Source organism: Dasypus novemcinctus, chromosome 7 (genome assembly GCF_030445035.2).
Source record: "Dasypus novemcinctus isolate mDasNov1 chromosome 7, mDasNov1.1.hap2, whole genome shotgun sequence".
NCBI lineage: Eukaryota > Metazoa > Chordata > Mammalia > Cingulata > Dasypodidae > Dasypus > Dasypus novemcinctus.
Genome location: NC_080679.1, coordinates 18,856,955 through 18,876,665, shown reverse-complemented (window position 1 = coordinate 18,876,665; position 19,711 = coordinate 18,856,955). Strand labels below are relative to the sequence as shown.

Genomic DNA, 19,711 nt, shown 5'->3' with positions numbered 1-19,711 from the left:
GAAAAAGCAATAAAAATGTCTACTTTAGGGAATAATACAGTACTGTACTTAAAAAGGAGCAGAAAATATCCACAAAGATCTAAATGAAAATAAATTACAGGTCTCATTTAGTTTTTCAGAAATACATGAAAGATAATAAATATCATTAAAAATACATTACTACCCAATTACAAGTCTGCCTGACACCAGAGGAATTAATGTCTTAGAGCAAGCTGCCGGGAATTTTAGGTTAATTTATATGAGTCTGTGATGAAAAGCTGCTATCACCTTAACTTCTGATACTATTTTGGTGCCTTAACAGTCACACAGTTGAACTTTCACTCACAGGTCATGTGCAGTTTGTATACATACACACACACAAATATACATGAATATAAATAGTTATGTTAACAATATGCATCCTATATTTTCAGTAACTCTTACTCTGATGATAGTCTATTCATCCTTTTCTTTCCTTTTTTTGGCTTACCCAGTACCCATCCCACTTTCTTTTAGTACTAGCACTTTGATTTCCATTTGAGGACTTACTTCTCACCCCTCCCATCCCCATAAGAAGCAGTCTTGAAGGAAGTTACTGATAATTAGAGTCCTGCATGTCTGTGGTCAAGGATATGTGACCCCAGGAAGGTCCATTCAACAGTTCCACTCAGAACTCAGAATCTTGAGTAGAGTGGTGCAGAACTGAGGAAATGATTGGAATTCATTTGTTTTCAGGCTGCAGTAGCATAAAACTGTCATTAATTCCACCCAAGATCACCCCTGGTTCTTTATGTCCCCAGTTGTTCTAATTCCATTCTTGGACCTTTTCTGAGCCTCTCCCATCATCTTCCTTTTCTGGACTGTGCTTGTTTGCTGAAGGAGGTTTCTTCTACTTGCAACCAAAAACGCCACTACAGTCTAATACAAAGAGCAGAACACATAATAAGGAACTATTATTTCCTCAATTATGTTTATTTGGATTTGAATGGTCTAAAATGAGCACCTTAGGTTTGAGAAACTCATGTGTTACTAATGCATTCCAACATCATCTCAGACTGTTAAAAGTTCAACCTGCATTATACATCCTGGGAATGGGGAATTGCATAACTTCTTGGTTTTTCAAGGTGATACACTCCATACAGCTTTGATCTCCAATTTTCCATTATACTAATTCATTCAACTTATCACTCTCCTATGACACCAGAGTAAATGGAAACCAAAAATGTTTGTATGTCTACCTTGACTTTCACTACTGAAAATGTCACATACCATAACAGGTGTCTGGTTTTTTCAAAGTGCTGGCAGACCCTTATAGTATCTGATAGATTAGGTATCTCTAGGCCAGTCCTAGCCCTATATCACCTTCCTTCAATCTGCTATTTTAATCTTAAGAGTCAAATTGCGGGAGCAGGTGTAGCTCAGGGTTGAGCACTTGCTTCCCATGTACGAGGGCCTGGGTTCAATCCCTGGTACTTAAAAAAAAAGTTAAGTTGCTATATTTGTTACATTGAAACTAACTATACATGTTTCCGAGTAGACATTTAACATGTAATACTAAATACTTTATTACTAATAATATCAGTAAGCACCCTTTTTTGGTAATTTATCCCTAAAACACTAATAATATTTTTCTACTACTACTACCATGACCAAATGACAAAGACCATAGTATTTAATATTTTCTATCAGTGAATACCTACATCAACTGAAGAGATTATCATTGCTTTATTTTACAAATGAGGAAATCTATGCTCTGAGAACTTAAGCAACTGGCTCAAGATAACAAGCAAGTTGTTGGAAGAACTGAGATTTCAACTCAGTTCCATCAGACCCTGAAGCTTACAATCCACTCTAGTATACTGGCTAACAACATGGCTTTGCAGGAATAGAAAACAGGATATTTCTTTCTCTCTTCCCCTGCCCCCCATTCTATCTTTCTCTCCCTTTGTTCTCTCTCTCAAACTCTTCTCTCTTGCTCTACCCTCTCTCTCTCTTCTCTCTCACTCTTTCTGTTGTGAAGATTCTGGAATAGAATCTGCTTTTGGGAGCTTCTGCAATGAAGGACTTTGGAAAGCTAGGGGCCACCATGAGGTCACTGGGCATTTCAGGGAAGGAAGTGGTTGGGACAGAGAGAAAAATATTCACAACAGGGTAAGGAAGATAAAAGGAAATGAAAAGGTAGATTTAGGTACCATATGATGGATGACAGATAATGTTTTTGTCAAAAACTACAATGGAAAGGGCCACTAACTTTCTACCTTCAAAAAGTTCTGAATTGCCTCCATCTAGGAAATAAAAAGAGTTATTATTCTCGTGGCCTTCCTTCCTGTCCACTGTGGTAATCTCCTCTGTAAAAACGGTTTACCTCATGCTTGGATAGTGGTCAAGCAAACAGTCACTGAAATGAGCCCCATCTGGTTTGGGAGACTTGTCAGTCTTCCTCCACCTTGTTTCTCTCCTAGCTTAATTCTTCTCCCTCCCTCAGAAGTCAGCCCAAAGGAAAGTAAGGTCCTTCTTGTTTAAGGTGCAAGTACTGCTTCAAAGTCCATTTTTAAAATGTCTTCTCTGCAGCTCCCTTGTACGTGAGCTAGCTGCTCTGCACTGCTACTGTCCACACACACCGAGAATCTTCTCATTTGTGTTCACCTAGATTCTCAAGCCAGATGAAGTTTTAATTTATACTTCTCCATTTCTGTGGTATGGATTGAGTTCAGATCCTCTGGCTTCTCCTGCTTCTTTGGTTTCTTCAACCTGTCCCTATATAACTTTCCTCCCTGTCCTCCGTAGTGTTTCTTCACAGATTCAGTCTTGTTTCATCATTCCTGGAACCATCAAGGAGCCACCATTCCTGGAACCCTATCCTTGTACTTTCTTTCAGCTATCGGTTCCTTAGAAAGTAGACTAGGCAACAGCTGTAAATGTTTGCATAAATCTACAAGTAATGGTAAGTAATGAAGCACAGATGACCAGGAGGGAGAAAAAGGACAAAAAACTGACTTGAGAGACAAAAGCACAGTAAAATGCAATATAAAATGAGTTGTTAGTGAGATGTGTTAAAGGTATTTGGATTCTCTGTGTAGTTTTCATTTTCATTTTTCTATTAAAGTGCTAGCAGGCTGTTGCAAAAGAAGAGAGGAAGAATTTTCATGTGTACCAAAGTTTTTCAAATACTTTGAAATCCAGCAGATTAATGGCCCACAGGTCTCTAATAACCTAAATATGACAAATCACATTTATTTAAATGTTTCACATTTTTTTCTGGCTATGCAGATGATTGAAATAATAATTCAACTTAATCATGCATTTAATCTTTCCAAATTTGGACATGCAACTTTGAAAGGAAATGATCTTTTTACAGACTTCCTATGTACTAGAAGTCACGCTGAATGATTTCGGTTTAAAAAAATTAAAAATACAAAGAATTAAAAAGAAAATGATCAACTATAGAATACTACACACATTTCTAAAATTAAGAGACATAGTTCTACTTGATGATCTAACAAGTAAGTTTCATTTCCTTGTACTTATAATGCAGTTGTACTCTCTCACACTGCACTGTGATAGGTGAACTAAAATAAGTGAAGACATTTCCTAGACAATACACTTGAAAATCATATTAATAAGACAAACTTCAAAAGAATGACAGATCCCAACAGAATAAAAGATGCAACTTTGAAAAGCATTTGAAGAAAACAGAATAAACCAAACTGTCAGTCTGGATCATGAGGGAATAAAGTTTGGGTTGCATACTTCTTAGAAAATCACAGAGTTTTTGAAAAGAGTCCTGGGTTACTCTAAAATTAAACCATTACTAAATCTACCTTAGAGCAAGGAATGATTTATTGAGCTGTAAATGCACATGATCATTAAGAAAACAATCTAGGATAATTATTTCCTACAATCATTCATTCCTCACTGCAATATATATGAGTATATTCAAAAGTTCAAAAGAAAGTAATGTTTTATTTTCAAACCTAACTTGAGGCCTCATCTTCATTTGTTGGGTATTTTGTCACTTGAACTGCTTCTTCCCTATTACCTATCCAGTGAGCTCTGAATCCAGTATAGACACGTTGGTTTAGATTTCAGAAAGCTTAGATCTGTGTGCTGTGGAAAGTACAATCTGGGTTTAGGTGGAGGAGGAAAACAACATGGTACTTTGGTGGCAAAGTTCACTGACTCAAAGAGTGATCTGCCCAGCTTCCCCACGTTCCCAACACTCAGCCTGTTGCAATTCGAAGGTGTGTTTGCTGGGTGGCTCTGCCACCAATAAAAGCTTCCAAGAGGAAGGTGTGCTGATGCTCTAGGGGCTCCAGTTGTTGCAGTCTCCGGAAAGACGGCCCCACTACAATTGTGTCCCTCTTCTCTTGCTCTTGAAATGGAAATATTTTACTTTGTTTTAATTATACTCTTCCCAGCGTTCACTTGCAACCCTTTCCAGTGTTTCAACAATGTTCAAAATGTATATTATCAAATCTAATTCTAATAAGCAATCTTAAGGCAGAGCAGGAAGTATTATGATCATTTTACAGAGGAGGAAACTGAGGCTAAGAGTGATTGAAGTAACCTGCCCAAGGTTGTAGAGAGGGTAGGTAGACGAGTCAGACAGAATGACCCCACATCTGTCTCAAAGCCTGCGAGCTCTGATATTCTGTTTCACTGTCTCGAATTCTCTGTTTTCCAAAATGAAAACCCATCTCATGGTAATACTTAAGGATGGATTGAATCATCCCCTGCTCAACAGAAGAGACAATCTGTGAAAGCAGATAGGCCTATCTTAAACAGGCGAAAAGCAGCAGGAAAATCCCCTGCGTCTTCCTTAGAAGAAAGCTCATCACAGGATGAATGATCTTAATTAAATTTGCATACTTTGCTACTGAATGCTGTGGGAAAACACTTCCTCCTTCCTGGCTGCTTTTCCCATTGTACTCAGTAGGAATATGTTAAAATTCAATTAATATATTTCATAGGGTGATCAGTTTCATTATATGGTGAAACACCAGGGAGTGTCCTATTGCCAATACCATACATGTGGTCCGTGTACGATAGACATGCTCTTCTGTGTGTTTTTTCTTGGAGGAGACACAAGAAGTATATCTCATGGTGACATAACTCATGGTACTTCTAAATTCCATTAAAAGAAATGCAACAGGAAAATGATGTTTTGAACTGGTCTAAAGGTTAAAATAATGTCAAGCCAAACCCATTTGTAAACCAGTAATCTTCTTTAATAGGCTGATGATAAAGGACTGATAAAGCTCTCAGGGGGCCACTGGAGAGACAGCAATTGGGCACCCATTGCTGGCCAATGAGAAACAGGAGCTTATGTCTAGGCCTCTGTATTTTCCAGTTATGAAACGCTGGTTGGAAAACCTGAGGTATTTCCCACAGAGCAACGTGGAGGGGCTCAAAAGTGTGTATTCTCCAAGAGTGGACATGAAATACTGAGATAGAAACCGGCCACACAACAACCTGGCACCAACACTAAGAGCAGACCTCTGATCAATTTTATTCATGTTAACTTACCACTAAAGTGACTATAAATATAAAGAGAACCATTACTAACAGAGAGGCAGTGTTCTTATACCTGGTTTTGGCCTATCAAGGGCTGAGTGACTATTCTTTAATTTATGATGTATATTCATTGAATAATCATATAAATAATCACTATATCCTCACAGATGTATGTGTATGTGTCTATAATTTTCTGAAAAGTTACTTCTGTTTCTAGATTAAAGATACCTACATGAATAAATATAAAGAGTCATTATCGCTAGAGCAGTGGTTCTCAACCAACGGTGATTGCCTAACCTCAACTCCTGCTCCATGGGACATCTGTCCATGTCTGGAGACATTGTTTGTCCCAACTGGAGCGGGTATGACACTGGCATCTATTAGGTGGAGGCCAGGGATGCTACTAAATATCCTACAATGCACAAGATCGCCTCCCCACAACAAGAATTATCTGGCCCAAATGTCAGTTGTACTGCAGTGAGAAATTTTACTATGGAAGAAAGCAAACAAAGCTTGAACCACTCCATAAAATGAACATTCCAGTAAACTAACTACCCAATAATGTTGTTAAGGCGTATATCTTCTAAAGTATGTCTTTCACATGACACACAAATCACTGAAGCACTCGAGCTCGCAGCTCTGATGTTCAGCAGTTGGTAATTTCTACAAGCAAAACTCTAGAGTTCTTTAACAAGTACAAGTTTCTAGAGCTTGTATTTGTTTGCAAACAATAATAAGGCAGAAACATGTTTAAGAGTAAAACAAAACCGAATCTTTTTGTACCTTTAAAACATATGAATTATTCCTCTTTTTTCCATGACTCTATTTAATCAAATACTTACATTTTCTTTTGTACTTTGGGATTTGTCTTTCTAAGAATGTTAAAATAAACCTTACTGGTGCATTGTAAAAATAGAGTAGTAATGCTTTTTTAAAGTCCCAACTTTATACAAGTCATCATTTAGAGTCTTAATTTTGGGTATCATAAGCTTTCCTTTAAAACAGAGAATAAATATTCCAGAAATTATAATTTTGTACCATAATATTAAGATACGTTTAGGTGAACTCCAAATATTCTCATAACATTTTAACTGTTTAAATCCTCTGTCAATAGGTTTAAGATATTTCTAAATAGTTAGAAAGCACATGACTTTACAAATGATGAAAGTAAAAGAATATGCAGCAAATTAATTATATTTTCTGCTCCATATAGGATTTTTCCAAATAGGCTATGTTAGAATACCATGCCAGAGTTAAATTTTTTTTTTTAAATATCAAATAAAAGATGAAATGCAAAGATCGACATTTGAATACCTACAGAACTAAGTCTGTGGATTTCTCCTTGATTCACTCTCCTCATTGTTCGTCTCTTCTTCCAAAATTCACTGGACTCCCGCTTAAAAACCTTTCCTCGGAAACTCATTGTATTGTTGTAATTTGAGTCATAAAATATTTCAAATATTAATTTCTTTAAGCCTTTTCCTTCTGAAGCTTCACTAGGCTGCACAAATCTTCCTTCTCTGGTAAAAAGGGAAATGTGCATGCTATATTAACGTATTCGACAGAAAGGAAAAGAAACCGACAAGAAGTTACCGCTTCCTGTGAGTAACTAAGTACCAGCTGTTCAGACATTGCTTTTGTGCATATATTCTCCCTAATCACCTACTTTAAAGCAAGACAAAAACACAAGGGGCCTCTGGACATTTAAGAGAATTGCTCATACGATTGTTTATCATATGATATAAAAACACATGGAACCAAAGCAAGATGGACTCAAAGCCTTAATTTACTGTAGGGCTCTATGTCTGTCTCTAGTTTAATAAATTTGACTAGGTCCCACTTGTAAACTGTAATAGTGACATCTGAGAATTCTGTGTAAATCAGCTGTTCATGTAAGTTTAGACTAATTAGTGGTCTCCCAAGGGAGGTCCCAAGATGATCAGTTAGAGTACTTGGAAAGAAATACTAGAAATCTATTTATAACGGTTTTCTAAAGAAATTTTGTTTTATTAATACTTAATATAATGCACATTGACATGACACTTACAGCCTTTATGTGAGATGGATATAAATAGGCACGTAGTTCATTTGCTAATCTTTATGTCTTTGCTCATATTCTCAGTGAGATCTTTAAAAGTGCCACTCTCCCCACTAACCTACCTGAATGCTCCTTTCTGTTTTCTTCTTCTCTAGAGCACTTACTGCCATGGTAAGCACTTACCACCATTATGCACTTTATTCAGGTATTGTTGGTCTACTTATAAATGGTCTGTCTTTCTCCCCTGGACTCTGAGCTCCACGAGAGTAGAGATTTGTCCGCTTTGTTCACTGTCTTCAGAGACTGGAAGGGCGCCTGGCACCCAGAAGGCATTAGTATATGTTCATTAAATTTAATGAAAGAATGAATGGGAACTTACATTTATTCTGTTTAACAACTGATTTTGTCGCATATATATATTGTACTTTGAAATACTAGTATTGATAGAGCTCTATCATATGCAAATACATACAGAATAAGGACATGTACTCAACTTTTATTTATTTATTTTTACTAGGCATGCGAGATAAAAAGGTTTGGAAATCACAGGATTAAGAAATAATTTATTAGATTGGACTTTAGAAAGACTGGTTCTAAAAACCAATTGCTGTTTGGGGCAACCATTCAGTTTCTTTAAGATTTACTTTATTTATCTGCAGGATAGACCTTCTCAATAGAGTTGCTTATCAATTTGATGTAGTTGTGAAGAGAACCGTTGTTTGTCCATGAAGCACGGCATAGTGTATAGAGATGGCTCAAGGATTCTCTCCACTGAGGACTGATGTCCATGACCAACCTGGATAGAACAAAGTCCTACTACTGCAACCTAGGAAATAATTAAGAGAGCCCCGAGGAAGAGATATCATGATGCCAATATGAAAAGAGTCATTTTGCCTCCTCCTCTTATTTCACAGAAGGTCAATTCCATAAATATTTATTGTGAGCAACTTTGTGCAAGGTGTGATACGATGTGCACTGTGGACACAAAAACAAGTCATTTTTACCAGAAGAGCAAGTTGTGTGCAAAGGATTCTCAATATTCTGAGAGTTTTGGATTTTAAGAAAGGAAAATAACAAGACTGGAAAATAGCTCACAGATTTCATTCATGTTCTAGCAGAATGTAGAGTTCTGACTAGAGACAGAAAGGCAGAGGGTGACAAGAGGAGAGGAATGATAGTAAATATGTTATGGTTTTTATGAAGGCAGAAGACTGAGGAGTCTTCAGAAAAATAATAAGATGCTATAAAAATGACAACCAGGGAGTTTAACACTATCGTTTATTTGTAATTGGCTTAAGGAGGCAATCAAGGACTCTGTTGGAGCAATGGTCATTGGATTTTTAGAAATTCCACTCTATGTGTTTAACTCTAAACAGATTTCACCCTCCAAGTAACTTTTTGGCATCTGTTAGATGGGCAGATACGTTATAGTACCTGCAGAATTTTCAGATTTAATTGTTTTCCTTTTATGACCTTATGAGAGTCTTCCATGGGTCACTTGATTTCCAGAGGCAAGACTATGCTTTTATTTCAAGGGCTGAAAGTAAGTGTTTCGCAATCCCTTTTGGTTCTTGAACCCATTTGATAACGTAATGGAAGCTATGGACCCACTCCCTAGAAAAATGGAAGTACTCAGAGAATTTGCATGCACATTCAGAGGGTCAAAAATCTCTGAAGCCCATTCATGGGCCCTCCTATCCAGTATTCCCTAAATCCTTATTATTCATGATTTTAGAGGATAGGTATGCTATCTTATAACAAAATTTTAATAGTCTTGAGCAATTCAAGGGACTTGCCCTCTTTCGAATATTTGCATCTATTTTTTGCTCTATTCCTTTTTAGGTGCTGCAGTTCTTTAAACCAGAGTCCCTTCCAACCCTCAACTTCTGCAATATGAGACTGACTCATTCTTCCCTTCGCTTGGCTGCTAATCGTGGCTTCCTTAAATACTGGCAAAGGGAGACACTGCTCGGCAATGTGGGGATGAATCTTGGCTCCTGTGGTAAGCAGAATTCTGAGATGCTCCCCAAGATTCCTGCCCCCTGGTGTACACATTCTATATAGTCTTGAGTGTGGGCAGGACTGTAAATATGATGGATTTTACTTCCATGACTTGGATACATTATAGACAAAGGTAAAGAGTCTCTGTGCATGTGACTATGGTCCCAAAACAGTTATAAAAATGGAGCTTGCCTTGGGAGGGCTTGACCTAATTGAATCCTTAAAATGGACTGGCCTCTTCTTGAAAGAAGAGATTGGACGCATTAGATAAATACTCATGATGGTCTTGAAAGAGCAAGTTGCCATGCTTTGGGGGGGACCACAAGGCAGGAACTGTGGCAGCCCTTAAGGTGCAGAGTAGTCTTCTCATTCCTACAGCTACAAGGAACTGAATCCTGCCAACAGCCACGTGAGCTTAAAAGAGGACTCAGGGATCCAAATGACACTGTAACCTCAGCTGACACCTTCAACTCAGCCTGGTGAGATCCAAACCAGATAACACAGTCATATCATGCCGAGCCTCTTGACCTACAGAACTGTGAGGTACTATATGGGCATAGTCTTAAACCACTAAGTTTGTGGTTAATTTGTTTCTTAGCAAACACAGAACTAATACAGCTCCCAAACAATTGCTCTTCATACATTGCCCTTAAATCTGTTTCTGAGTGATACAAACTTTTTATTTTTTATGGCATTCCAGTTAAACAAGTTGTAAAATTCACCAACTCCTTTGCATAAAATTATTTTATGGTCTTATTTGAAGAAGTGCACTTATTATACATGAGTGGTGGCGTGCTTGTTAGAGAATTACTCCTACCATGGATTTACGAAATGAACTTATCTAAGTGAAACAATGAGAATGCAAACTTCAGGACAGAAGACCTTTCCAACCAAACATCCTTCCAACTTGGGGAGAATTCCCAAATAGTTGATAGTGTTCTGTTAAACAAAATGTAAGTCAAAGTTGAATCAGATACACTGTCTCTGAACCCAAGGCATGGGACCTATGAGTGGCCATCCCAGAATTTGAATCTTGAGGGAGTACAGTGAAATATCCAGGTCAGATGCACATAGGTCCAGTAGCCTATCACAGAATTATGTGTGGGATGACACTGATGGGCCCTCTACTGGACTTTGCCTTCCTTGGTTCCAGACCAAATCTGTTTCCCCAGCATTGAGTAAGCTATCCAGTATCCTTCTAATGCTTTCTTTTTTTTCTCTTAAGTTCAGAAACTTATTGGCAACCAAAAAAATCCTAGTTAGAACAATGGGCAAGAATCAGCAAGAAAGAGAGACCAGAAAATATTTGGCACATTCATAAGGAGTCACAGTCATAAGTTCATTAGAAAAGAAATCTGGCACCAATAAGCATTCCAAATTGCTACCAGTAAGTGTACCAATAAGTTTACCATTGCTGGGCTTCATAAGAAATACATAGTACCCTTCCTAGCCTCAGGAAGCCTGTATCTAACAGAAGAGTTCACTAGAATTTGAAGAAGTCTGGAGAGGCTTTATAGAAAGATAGGACCTAAAATGAGTTTTAAATGGTAGGTAAGCATCTAATAGGTGAGTGAAAGAAAAGGATGCTTTAGGAAAGGGGAATGTAGTACAGCAAAGGCATCAAGGTGCAGTGGTTAAAATCACAGATCTGGAGTCACCTTGGATTAAAACTTGGGTTCCATCCAGATCCATAGGCCAGTTACTCACTTCACCATGCTTCAGATTCCTCATGTATAACACAGGGGCAGCATAGTATCTATGTTACAAAACTGTGTATAAGGAAGACTTATTTGATAGCCACATGCAGCCTAGATTGTAGGGAATAAGATCCAGAGGCAGTTTGCATACGTCCAGTACTTAAATAGAATGGATGAGGTCAGAAAACTTGGCAAGAGAAAAGCAATCACAGATTTCAGATTTGTACATAAAGATCTGACATAATAACTAAAGAAAATGACAGTTGGCATTTATTGAGCAACTACTAGATTTGGGGCACTCTTCTAAGTGTGTGTAGTATCTTATTTGAACCAAAAAACAAACTGTAAGGTAGTTATTTATTATTATTATTATTATTGTTACTGTCATCCCCATTTTTCAGAGAAATATACTTGGGTCCTGAGAAGTTAAGCAATTTGCCCCAAAGGTCTCACAGTGAGTAAGTAGCACAGCTAGGATTTAAACCCAGGCAGCCCAGCTGTAGCTTCCGCATTCTCAACCAGAGGGGAGGTTCAAAGATGTTGGGAGGTTTCTGAGTCTGGCTACCATGGGGATAGACAATATGATTCTTGAAATAGGGTGGTAAAAAGAGAGGGCTGTTTAAGAGAGGGCAAGCATGCGATGACTACTCAGACATGTTGAATGCTGTGCCAGGAGCATGGACAAGTGGGACGGTCCAGCACTATTGCTATATGTGTGCCTGGAACTCAGGAAACTGGCAGGACTGAAGACAGCAAACTGAAAGTCACTGGGAGAGTTAAAATTGAAGATCTAAAAGTAAATTGAATTTTGGGGAATAGAATGGCATAGAATTGAGAACACATCCTTCCAAGAAGTTGAAGTTCTTTTATATATGGTGGGTGGAAGGAAACTTAGGAAATTGAGATGGCTCAGAAATTAAGCGGGAGGTTATCAAGGCAGGGCAGCATCCAGACGTGAGGGGAGGGGAATTTAAAGAAGATGTTGCATGACATCTGGGCAGAGATGGATGTAGAGCCTAAGAACGTCTAAAAAGAGTCAGTGTAAGAGATAAGCAAGCTGAAATCTAAGGACCTGGCAGTGTTGGATTCAGAGAGACCTGTGTTTGAATCTTCTTTGGCCACCTACTAGTTGTATGACCTCAAGCAAGTTACTTGACATCTCTCTGCCTCTTCTCTGCATGTAAAGTGGAACAATCAGTATATACTTGTAGGGGTGATATGAAGTAATATATGCTGGTGTGTGGTACAGAATAAAAATACAATTATGTGTATATATAATAGCTAAGATTCATATGTGGGTACATATGTGCATTGCTATTTATCAAGTATGAGTGATATTTACCAGGAGCTACATAGATATGTATTTATGTATATGCATACACACATATATATCCACACACAAACATACAAAATACACAAACACACACATTCTTATATATATATTCAAAGTCTGGTCCTATTGTAAGGAGACAGAGGAAATAAGGTTGTAGTTTTCAATAGATAACAGTTAAGATGTTTGGAAGTTAGTTAAGGTGGGAAGTCTTACTATGCTTTAGAAGAAATAGGAATGTGAAAGCTAATTTGTCAGAAATTTCCAGAAAAAGTGCTAGCAAATAGTATTAGTTTTCTAATACCTCCGTAACAAATTACCACAAATTTAGCAGCTTAAAAAAGCTCTCACAGTAATCCAGGGCCAGAAGTCTAGGTACAGCATGCATGGTTCAGCTGATTCTCTGCTTCAAGTCTCACAAGACCAAAATCAAGGTGTCAGCTGGGCTGCATCCCTTTCTAGAGGCTCTGGGGGAGAATCCGTTTCCACGTTTAATCAGGTTTTTGTCAGAATTCAGTTCAAGGAAACCAAGGCCCACATTTCTTTGCTGTCAGCAAAGAGTCATTCCCAGCTTCTCGAAGTGGTCTGCATTCCCTGGCTAAAGACCCTATTCTAAACTAGCAACAGTGGGTTGAATCTCTCTCTCTGCCTCCTCTTTCTGCTTCATCTCTTCAACACATCTCTTCTACTGCATTTCTCTGTTCAAGCCAGATAAAATTCTTGACTTTTAAGAACTGAAATGGTTAGATTGGACCCACCCAGATAATCCAGGGTAATCTCCCTACTATAAGGTCCATAACCTTAAATACATTTACAAAGACCCTTACAGCAGCACCTAGATTAGTGTTTGATTGAATAACCAGGAGATGAGGATCTGGGAGTGCGAGCATCATTAGAATTCTGCCTACATCTCAGTTTTGTTCTGGACTACAGCTTGGTTCTTACATTTGTGTTTGAAAAATATTTTTAATGTCAAATATGTTCTGAGAACAGGGTGTAGGTGAGGAGATCACTGTTGGCCTTTGAGTGTGGTTTCCACTGAGAAGGAAGGTGGGAGCCAGGTTGCAGTGGAACTAAGAAACAAGTGAAAGAAAACAGAAATTTTGTTTGTAAATCAGGTACTGGAAAAAATTGGCAATGAAATAAAAGTAAGAAATAGAATGGTCATTGTGGGGAGGGGCAGCAGAATCAAACAGACAAAACTGGATTCGAGGAAGATGAATGATGTGGTGAAGTAGTCAAATGTAAAATACAGGAAACAAAGGCAAAAAGCTAAAGGCAGTAAGCTCTAAGAAGATCACCAAAATGTTCAATTGTTTGCATATTTTGGATAGGCAGTGACATCATTTCTAAATCTGAAAAATTTAAGAGCAGAAACTTGGCTTTATTACTGCACCTGAACCTTTTCAATAAAAACTACCTAAAAGTACCCTTGGGAATTTAGAGTAACTGAAAACTTAGTGGTTAAGATTTAGAAAATTACATATGATATACTTGAACACACAAGTCCTAATTTAAGTAACTGGTAAAGTACTTCCTATTCATTTCCGTCTGCCTTTATTTACCAACTTTTTATTTCAGTGTATTTCACCTTTTGAACTTTTCAATACTCAATGTTATCACCCCGTTCTTAGGGACCATTTAGATCATCCTTTCTTTTTCTCTTCTGTTTCCAATAGATTTTCCCTTTGCCAGCAAGTTTGTTTGCTGCCCTGCCATTCTTTCATAGCCAAAAACAAAGCTGGTGCATCTACAGGTTTAGCTTACCACTGTGCATCTTGCTTAAAGGAAGTAAGCAGCAAGTAGCTACTTCCTTCTCCGCTGTGGTCTCTCCTTAACCTGGCCCCTGGCAGAAATGCTCTTCAAGTCAGTAGCACTGAGGCTCATTACTTCCTGCTAGAAAGGTCAACTCAAATAAACAGCTCCCAGTTACCCATGAGAGAGCCTTGGATTTCTCTGGGGGAGTTTAAATGAACACAACAAAACTTCGTATCTCTAAATACAAAGTTTCAGTGGACAATAATTTTTTTTCCTGTGAACCAATCTCATAATCCACATAGCATTGATTTTGGTAAAAAATATTTAGAAAATTCATGGAAAACATAGTGCCATGTATTATGAATCACACTAAGAGTGTCTGTAGACATGCAAAAAAAAAAAAAGCCGGACTGCAATTTGTGTGTACGTGAACATGCATGTAGACATAACTTCTGTTTATTGCCTCAAGTAAATTCTTGTATAGTATTTCATTCATAGCCCTTCAGACATGTATTAAACTGTAATGATATCTGTTTACATTACTGAATTTAAATAGCACTCTGTTTAAATAGGAGGGAATTCTCAAATCAGGATTTTAAGAAGCGAGGGTTAAGGAACTCATTTCTTACAGAGGTTAGTGAGCCCATCTTAGACTTTATCAGCAATCAGGGGAGGGATCACACTTTTTTTCCTTCTTAATAGAAGACTTTAACAGTGGTCATAAGCTTCCAGAAAAATTATTACAACCTAAAGATACTCGAATATCTGACCAATAAGTATCTTATTCCAGTATTTGGGACTTGAGAAATACTGATGTTTGAGTTTACTGGTTTTTTTTAGTTTCCTGATGGGTATGTATTTCTTGACGTTTTTGCTTCGTTATTGTCAAGGCACCAACCATCTTCAAAAAGTCATGTGTAATTTATTATTTCCAGCTATAGCCTGGACTACTGAAGACATAGGTAATCTCTGAGACAAATACTCACTCTTAGGGAGACGAGGCTCTAACTCACATCCCTTCCCCTCTAGACCCCACAAAAGTGACAACAAGAACAAAATTTCCACAGCTCCTGTATGATTTCTCAAGCTTTTGTTTCGTACAAATAAATCTAGCGGAATTGTTAATTCCCTTTCAAAAGCCATGCAGCTATTTCTCCATCTAGAGTACAGTACTACCAGAATAGACCAATTAAAAGCCAAAGAATTCACTGGGATTGTATTCCTTCCTCTTTTAAAGAAGACTAAAAGGTATTCTGGGTTAAGGCAGATCTTTCTTCCAAGAATCAGGTGAAGGCACACAAATATGGTCTCCCTAATGTGAGGGTTGAGGGACTCAAAATCAATGCTATTATCTTTTATCATGTAGGAACAGTCACTTTCCCCTAGAGACAGAGGCATTCTCTCTGCTAGCTGGCTTGTGTCCCACTCTAGCTTCTCATTGCTGGCAAAGAGAGCTACAGACTAGAGTTATTTCTTTTAAAATAGAACAAGTACCTAAAATTGCCCTCTTGTATTCATTCCAACTGCTAATTACCTTGCTTTCAATATGAAGGTCACCCACTATTTAATAATTATCCTTAAAATCACATTATACACAAGTTTTATGGGGAGAACAAAGTCTTTCATATCTGTGAAGGTTTAATGGAAAATTGGTTAAATTATATGACATCAGCATTATATGTGTTTCACTCTTGCGATGGCCTTTTTACAGAGAAGGATGTGTCTTGTCTTTATAAACAGGGCAATAAAGCATTCTCTGCTAAGCAATTTCGATGAGGAAACAAACTGTCATGTAAACCCTGAGCAAGCACACCAGCTGTTCAGACCAATAGTTGCTTCCTAGTACATCAGACTGTCCACCTAGGTGTAATCTCTGCAATCGGCCAGCCCCACAGACCACTTCTGTAATGATAGCAGAATGCACTTGTGCTTTTAAGGACTCCACCAGGAGGAGGTGAAGCTAACATGGTACTCTGATTTAAGCTTTTAATGCCCTGCATTGTGGAGACTGGAGAATAACAGAAGGGTCTTGGCTTTTCAATCAGGAACATTTTTGTGTTTTGCAGAGAATTGATTGTTAGATTTCCTTGATTTAGCTGTATATACCGGCAGTAAAGGCTTGACCTTTAGATGTGCAATAGCTCAAGGTCCTCAACTAAAGGACAAATTAGCCACTTGCTATCAGTTCTGTACCTCACCAGGTGGGCAAGAAGGACTAATAAAACAGGATAATGAGGATTAGGTAGCTCTGGTTTAAGGACCTTTTTAATCAGATTTATAAGAATGGGAGGAAATGTTGAGAAGTTATGGTTCTGTCAAACATCAGTGACAAAGAGGATCAAGACAGAGAGCCCATGCTCAATCTATGTAGGGAGATGGTCCTACACATAAAACAGCCAATGGAAATATAGGAAGGCAGGAGCTGAGCAGCAAATGGAGGATCTGATCCACAGTATTAAAAACCAGAGTAGAGCACCATGTTGGTTGAGAAGGTCTTCATGTAGGTAGTGCAACTTGAGTCAGACTTAGACAAAGGTAGGAATTGGAAAGCTAGTGTAATAAAAACAACTCCAAGAGCTAAGGTTCTAAGTCATGCACAGGAATCACAGGAAGGATGTTAAAAATGTGATTTCCTGATCCCTATATAGCATCTCAGTAGGTTTGATATGGGGCCCAGTTACCTGACTTCATAACAAGCATCCAGGTGATTCATTTGAAGGGGCTGTGCAGATTACACTTTGGGAAACAATGACTTAGAAGCTGGTGCACCCAATAGTCTTCTTATTTAAAATTCATATAATAATGTCCCTCTGGGGCACCATCTCCCAAAGCAAACTGCTTTTCAGACTAGACGTAGGTCTCATTTATAAACTCAGATATCTTCTTTTCCTTACAAATACTCAGTCAGGCAGAATTAACTGGTCAGTTACATTTCCCTGGTTGTTTGGGGGATGGGGGAAAACCCCTGGAGTGAAGCGCTCCCAGCTCACCCTCACTGGCCCTGCCTGTCATCTTCCCATTTTCATCCATTTCCTTTCAAGTACTATTTCTCTGCTTGGACTCTTGTTACCCTGGTCAGGCTTGTCATTTCTCCCAGTTATTGTCTAACCTAAGGTTTTGCAACAGCAGCACTACTGACATTCTGGGCTAAATAATTATGCTTTTTGTGAGTGCATGTCTTGTGCACTGCAGGATGTTTAGCAGCCTCTTTGGCCTCTGGCTGCTAGTAGTAGCCCCTTCCCAGCTGTGACAACCAGAAGTGGCTCCAGATATTGCCAAAAGATCCCTGGGGTACAAAATGGCCCCTGAGAACCACTGGTCTAAATCCTATTGCACAATAATCTGCTTTGATATTTCTTTGAGGATGGCTTTCAGGACCAGTGGTCTCTTGCCTGATGATGAAGGATTCTTATTAGAACAGGGTTAACTGCTCTTGAAACTCAAGTGGGCCATCACTTGCTTGGAAGAACATCCAGATAGTGGCCTTCAAATCAGTTCCCTCTCTCACTTTTCTCAACATCTCAGCATTCGAGTCAGTCTGTGAAGCCAGGTATCTTGTTTCTGGGCTGTTCCTACTAAAATGCAGTTGTAATTTGCCCAGAAGAGATACAAAGTCATTATAATTTTCAGCAACTTAGCATGACATTATCAGAGGAGGCAAGCTGGTTACCTAGGCAAAGTCTCAAGGAATTGGGGATGATGCTATACATTTTAATGGGTGTGAAGGATGAAGCTGGGAATGTGGTGTTTGCTACGGTAGTTGAGTTCACTGTGCTGGAGTCAATCTCCCTGAGTTTGATTCCTGGACTTCCCATTTACTTGCTGGAGGCCTCTGGACAAGTTACCCAACCACTCTAAACCCTTTCCCCCCATCTGTAAAATGAGGATAACCACAGTACCATAACCATAGGTGTTGTAAGACTTATTCCAAGGATGCAAGGGGACACAGAAAGGGCACCAGCTCCTTTGAAAGTGGCAATGGAAAAGATAGAAAGTTCCAAAAACTGAAGGAAGGAGCCAGAGACCCTTTTGGCTTGGATGTGGATAATTAGGTTAACTAGCTCTTCCTCCCATGCACCCTCAAGCCCTCCACAACTGATCTCTTTGTGCTCATTGTGTCTTGCAACACTGGGCAGTTCATTTTTAAATTCCCACTGTGCACAACTACAAAAGCTTCCAATTATACCATTTCTGTCATCTCCCTTCATCCCACACAAAACACCCAAATGCCAAGGAAGTTACAAGAGCCAAGATTTAACCAATATGATAAGTTTTTATATCTTTCCTTGGTTACTTTTCTGCCTAAGTGAGACTGTAAGTTCCCAAAGCAATAAACAGTATCGTCTTTATGTCTCAACAGTGCTGGGTCTCCTGCTGGCATGCAGCAAATACCAACATTATAATTACCAATTTGATGTCATGCACAGGAGAAAGGGCACTGCAGTTTCTTTTTCTCTGCCTTCCTTTTCTCCCTTTCCACATCTTCCTAAGGCCACAGAAAGGTATTAAAGTACACTGACAAGGAGACATTTAATCTCTCTCTGCTCTCTTTTGCAAGGGTGACATAGATGGGGAAGGAGATCCGTTAGCTAGATTGCATCAAAAGATCTTTGGCAGCATTTAAAATTGGCATTCCTCTTAGCTTTGTTTTGCTTTCAGGGTCATCTTTTTCGGGAACCAGTTTTGAATTTGTGTTCACTTCTTATCGGTTAATGCTAATAACTACTGAGTGGAGACTGCCATTGGGAAGTACTTTTTTTTTTCTTTTCAGCAAAATACCTCTGGGTTCATGGTGAGAAGGGAAATGGATGGTAATCAAGAGAGGTCTGAACTCAAGAATAAATGCATTCGCTGATGAGCTGAGTAGTGACTCTGGGCAAACCAATAACCTCTCTGGACCTCTATGTCCTACACAGACAGACTGACGATAGGGCTGAAAGAAAAGTTTTTTCTTTCTTTCTCTGTCTTCTTTTTAACCAAAAGTGCCAACTGGAAAAGAGAGATGATCTAGAATCTGAGCCCCACTCTCTCTATACCTAGGCTGGTGGATCTACCTGAAAAAATGCTACCTGCTCTGCATTTCCTGTTGCAGCTAGACTTCATTTCTTAAGTAAACAGCTGTGCCTTCTCACTAAATGATATTGCCCTTGACTGGTTTATGAACAGAGGATTGAAAAGAATTTTGGCACTGTTTTTATACCCACTTGTTTTCCTGGAATTATCTTGGTTAAATCTGGAAATTCAGATTTTTGTTCATGTAGTTACTTCTGCCTGGAGTGTAGCTGCAGAAAAAAAAAAAAAAAAAAAAAAAGAAAGAAACCAATCCTTTCAAATACGCCTGCTGTTTAATTTTGTCCCACTCTGCTTTTTGGACTGATTTCCTGTGTCCACTGC

The 19,711-nt window shown here is 38.6% G+C and overlaps 1 protein-coding gene across 13 annotated transcripts in view; it reads right to left on the bottom strand.

Moving 5' to 3' along the window:
* DOCK10 (dedicator of cytokinesis 10) overlaps positions 1-19,711 on the bottom strand; it is a 281,603-nt gene that overhangs the window by 167,037 nt on the left and 94,855 nt on the right. For 3 of the 13 annotated variants that reach the window (XM_071216100.1, XM_058300033.1, XM_058300036.1), the window contains exon 1: positions 6,812-7,012. The exons of the other annotated variants lie outside the window; for them this stretch is intronic. In XM_071216100.1, the coding sequence (XP_071072201.1) occupies positions 6,812-6,916 (105 nt within the window). In that variant the 5' untranslated portion in view covers positions 6,917-7,012. Of the gene's footprint in view, positions 1-6,811; positions 7,013-19,711 lie in introns of those variants that run through there. 13 annotated transcript variants of the gene reach the window in all.